Source organism: Gekko japonicus, unplaced genomic scaffold (genome assembly GCF_001447785.1).
Source record: "Gekko japonicus isolate JY-2015 unplaced genomic scaffold, Gekko_japonicus_V1.1 scaffold929, whole genome shotgun sequence".
Classification (NCBI taxonomy): domain Eukaryota; kingdom Metazoa; phylum Chordata; class Lepidosauria; order Squamata; family Gekkonidae; genus Gekko; species Gekko japonicus.
Window position 1 is genome coordinate 163,260 of NW_015170918.1, and position 3,773 is coordinate 167,032.

At 50.2% G+C, this 3,773-nt stretch overlaps 1 protein-coding gene across 1 annotated transcript in view; it reads right to left on the reverse strand.

The window, feature by feature from the left end:
* Positions 1-226: 226 nt before the first annotated feature.
* The window catches only part of MDGA2 (MAM domain containing glycosylphosphatidylinositol anchor 2), a 407,262-nt gene continuing 403,715 nt past the window's right edge, over positions 227-3,773 (reverse strand). The window contains exons 16-17 of the mRNA XM_015418765.1: positions 1,620-1,725; positions 227-424 (exon numbers count right to left, since the gene is read on the reverse strand). Coding sequence (XP_015274251.1) covers positions 336-424; positions 1,620-1,725 — 195 coding nt within the window. The 3' untranslated portion in view covers positions 227-335. The remainder of the gene's footprint in view (positions 425-1,619; positions 1,726-3,773) is intronic.

Consider the following 3,773-nt stretch of genomic DNA (forward strand, 5'->3'; position numbering starts at 1 on the left):
CCCCCCCCTTTCCGTTCGTTCGTCACTTTTCGCAAAAGCACCGGAAGGTCTCTCCCCTTCACTTCAACATGTGGTCCACGGTACGGTTATGCGCCTGTGATCCCTTCTTCGTTCGTTCGTGTGTTTTTGTAATAAACTCCCAATGCTTTTCTTTATATATATATAATTTTTTTAAGTTTGATTTTTAATTTTTTTTTTCATATTTGAGTCAGTCAGTGGAGGAATCTTTGGTAGTTTTTGTTTCTGTTTTTTGTTTTAAATGTTTGTTTTACAAAGACTCTTTTCTTCATGCCAGTGCGTGGAACGTCTGTGTTGTGGCCTCTGCCGGAATAAGGTCACCTTTGATGACTTAAGACAGACATGAGCAGGAAAAGTGGGAAAATCCGTATATGTGGCAGCGTCCGGACAGCACCAGAAGGTATATCTAAACAGAAGCCGAAAAGCACAGTTAAGGACCTTGTGAACGGGATGGCTCCTCCACAGGTAACTCTGCCCACGACCACTCTGGTCCCTTCCCCACCCTTTCTCCCATCGCCCCCGGCACTCCAGTGTCTGGGGGAAAAAATGTTGCCAGGCAACGGTGTGATGTCACTTCTGGGGAAAACCTGGAAGTGATGCCATATTGCTCTGGGAATCACAGGAAACTCTATGGTTTTATCACGTATTTTCTGACAGTTTCTAAAATGGTGTGATGTCACTTCCTGGTTTCCTTTCCTCCAACACTCTAGGAATGGTAAAGTAAAGGTAAAGGTTCCCTTGCTCGAAAGCCAGTCAAGTCCGACTCTAGGGTTGCGGTGCTCATCTCCGTTTCAAAGCCGAAGAGCCAGCGCTGTCCGAAGACTTCTCCGTGGTCATGTGGCCAGCATGACTAAACGCCAAGGCGCACGGAACGCTGTTCCCTTCCCACCAAAGTGGTACCTATTTATCTACTTGCAATTTCTTGCTTTCGAACTGCTAGGTTGGCTGGAGCTGGAACTAGAGACGGGAGCTCACTCCGTCATGCGGCACCCGGGTCTCGAACTGCTGAACTACTGACCTTCCACAGCCTGCAGTTCAGCAGAATGGACCCAATCTCTATTGTATTTACCACAGACCTTTGGGGACCCCCAGAGTATTACACGGACATGAAATTAAACAAACCCCAGAGCATGATGGAAGACAGGAGGGCCTGGCGTGATGTGGTCCATGGGGTCGCAAAGCGTCAGACTCAACTGTGCTACTGAGCAACAACAGAGTATTGCAGGGGACACTGATGTCAAGGCATCAGTAATGCTTTCCCCTCCCCGGCCTCACCCACAAACAGTTCCCAGGGCCTGTGGCCATGATATTCCTAGGAAGACCCAATAGAACTAAATGGGCCTCCGTACAAGAAATCCCTGCATACCGAAGATCACGCTAGAAACTCTTTCTTTGAATATCTTCTGCATGAATTTCCTACATCTATTTACCTCCATTCGCCTGAATTAGGCCTCAGAGTTGGTGGGAGGCTGAGAAACAAGAGTTTAAGCAAAGATTAAAATCTCACAGAAGGAACGTAGGAGGAATTGGGGCTGGGAAGTTCCTTAGACTGGGGGGGGGGGGGGGGGGGCCGGGGGGAGGGGAAGAGGGAGCTCACTTACGGTTGTTTATGTAGTCTGGTTTGGTGCACTCCCCTTCCACGATTGAAATGTCGTCGATGGCGATATCCCCTTCCATTCCTCGGCCGCGGATCCCTTCAAATATGACCTGTAACGAGATGAAAGGATCGGGGCCTGTAAACTGCTGTAGCAACCGAGGCTTGGGCAGCAACAACTGCTTCTTCTTTACCCTCGATGGGTCTACATGTGGACCACCTTCCAGACAGACACAAAAGACCTGTTTGAGCCATGGACCAACACGGAACCTTCCTGCTTAGCTTGAGGGATATTTCAGTCTTGACCAGTGTTCCCTCTAAGCTGAGTTACTGTGAGCTAGCTCACCGTTTTTTAGCCTCTGGCTCACACCTTTTTGTCTTAGCGCAGGAAGGATGGCTCCAGAGCAAACTAGTTTATGCAGTAGCCAAATTGCTCGCTCACAACTTTAATGCCAGTAGCTCACAAAGTAGAATTTTTGCTCACAAAACTCCACAGCTTAGAGGGAACATTGGTCTTGACAGTAGCACATGCCCGGGAGGTCTCTCTGAGAGCCAGTTTGGTGTCGTGGTTAAGTGTGCGGACTCTAATCTGGGAGAACCGGGTTTGATTCCCCACTCCTCCACTTGCACCTGCTGATGTGACCTTGGGTCAGTCACAAGCTCTGGCACAGCTGTTCCTGAAAGAGCAGTTTGTGTCAGAGCTCTCTCAGCCCCACCCACCTCACAGGGTGTCTGTTGTGGGGAGGGGAAGGGAAAGGGGTTTGTAAGCCACTCTGAGACTCCAAGGGAGGGTGGGGTATAAGTCCAATCTCCTCCTCCTCCTCCTCCTCCTCCTCCTCTTCTTCTTCTTCTTCTTCTCCTCCTCCTCCTCCTCCTCCTCTCTGAGAAGGCTCATGAACAATTGCACAGGTTGACCAGGCCACTGCACACCTGACTCCCTTCTAGAAAGCCGGCCTGTAGCCTTTTCCACTGATCGATCCCCAGCAGTGTCTCAGAAAGTTGCAGATTTATTAGGGACACTTATCTGTAGCCGCAAACATTGATAGCACATGACCAAGCGGTTTATCTGCCAAAGCTAAAATCAGCAGCTGCACAGGTTGCTCAAAGGACATATGCAGGATGGTATAGAGCTGTTTTCTGTTGTCCCAGAACATAAGAGAAGCCAATGTTGGATCAGGCCAACGGCTCATCCAGTCCAACACTCTGTGTCACACAGTGGCCAGAAATTCCAGGTGCCATCAGGAGGGTCAGCAGTGGGGCCAGGACACTAGAAGCCCTCCCACTGTTGCCCCCCCCAAGCACCAAGAAGACAGAGCATCCCTTGCCCCAGACTGAGAGTCCCTATCTACACCTTAAAGACCTAAGAACATAAGAGATGCCAATGTTGGATCAGGCCAACAGCTCATCCAGTCCAACACTCTGTCACACAGTGGCCAGAAATACCAGGTGCCATCAGGAGGTCCACCAGTGGGGCCAGAACACTAGGAGCCCTCCCACTGTTGACCCCCCCAAGCACCAAGATGACAGAGCATCCCTTGGCCCAGACTGAGAGTTCCTATCTATCCCTTGTGGCTAATAGCCACTGATGGACCTCTGCTCTTAACATAAGAACATAAGAGAAGCCAATGTTGGATCAGGCCAATGTCTCGTCCAGTCCAACACTCTGTGTCACACAGTGGCCAAAAATACCAGGGGCCATCAGGAGGTCCAGCAGTGGGGCCAGGACACTAGAAGCCCCCCCACTGTTGCCCCCCCCCCCAAGCACCAAGAATACAGAACATCCCTTGCCCCAGACATAAGAACATAAAAGAAGCCCATGTTGGATCAGGCCAACGGCTCATCCAGTCCAACACTCTGTCACACAGTTGCCAAAAATACCAGGTGATATCAGGAGGTCCAGCAGTGGGGCCAGGACACTAGGAGCCCTCACACTATTGACCCACCCCCCAAGCACCAAAAATACAGTGCATCACTTTCCCCGGAGTCCCTATCTATACCTTGTGGCTAATAGCCACTGATGGACCTCTGCTCCATATGCTTATCTAATTCCCTCTTGAAGCCGTCCATGCTTGTAGCCGCTGCCACCTCCTGTGGCAGTGAATTCCATGTGTTAATCACTCTTTGGGTGAAGAAGGACTTTCTTTTATCCGTTCTAATCCGA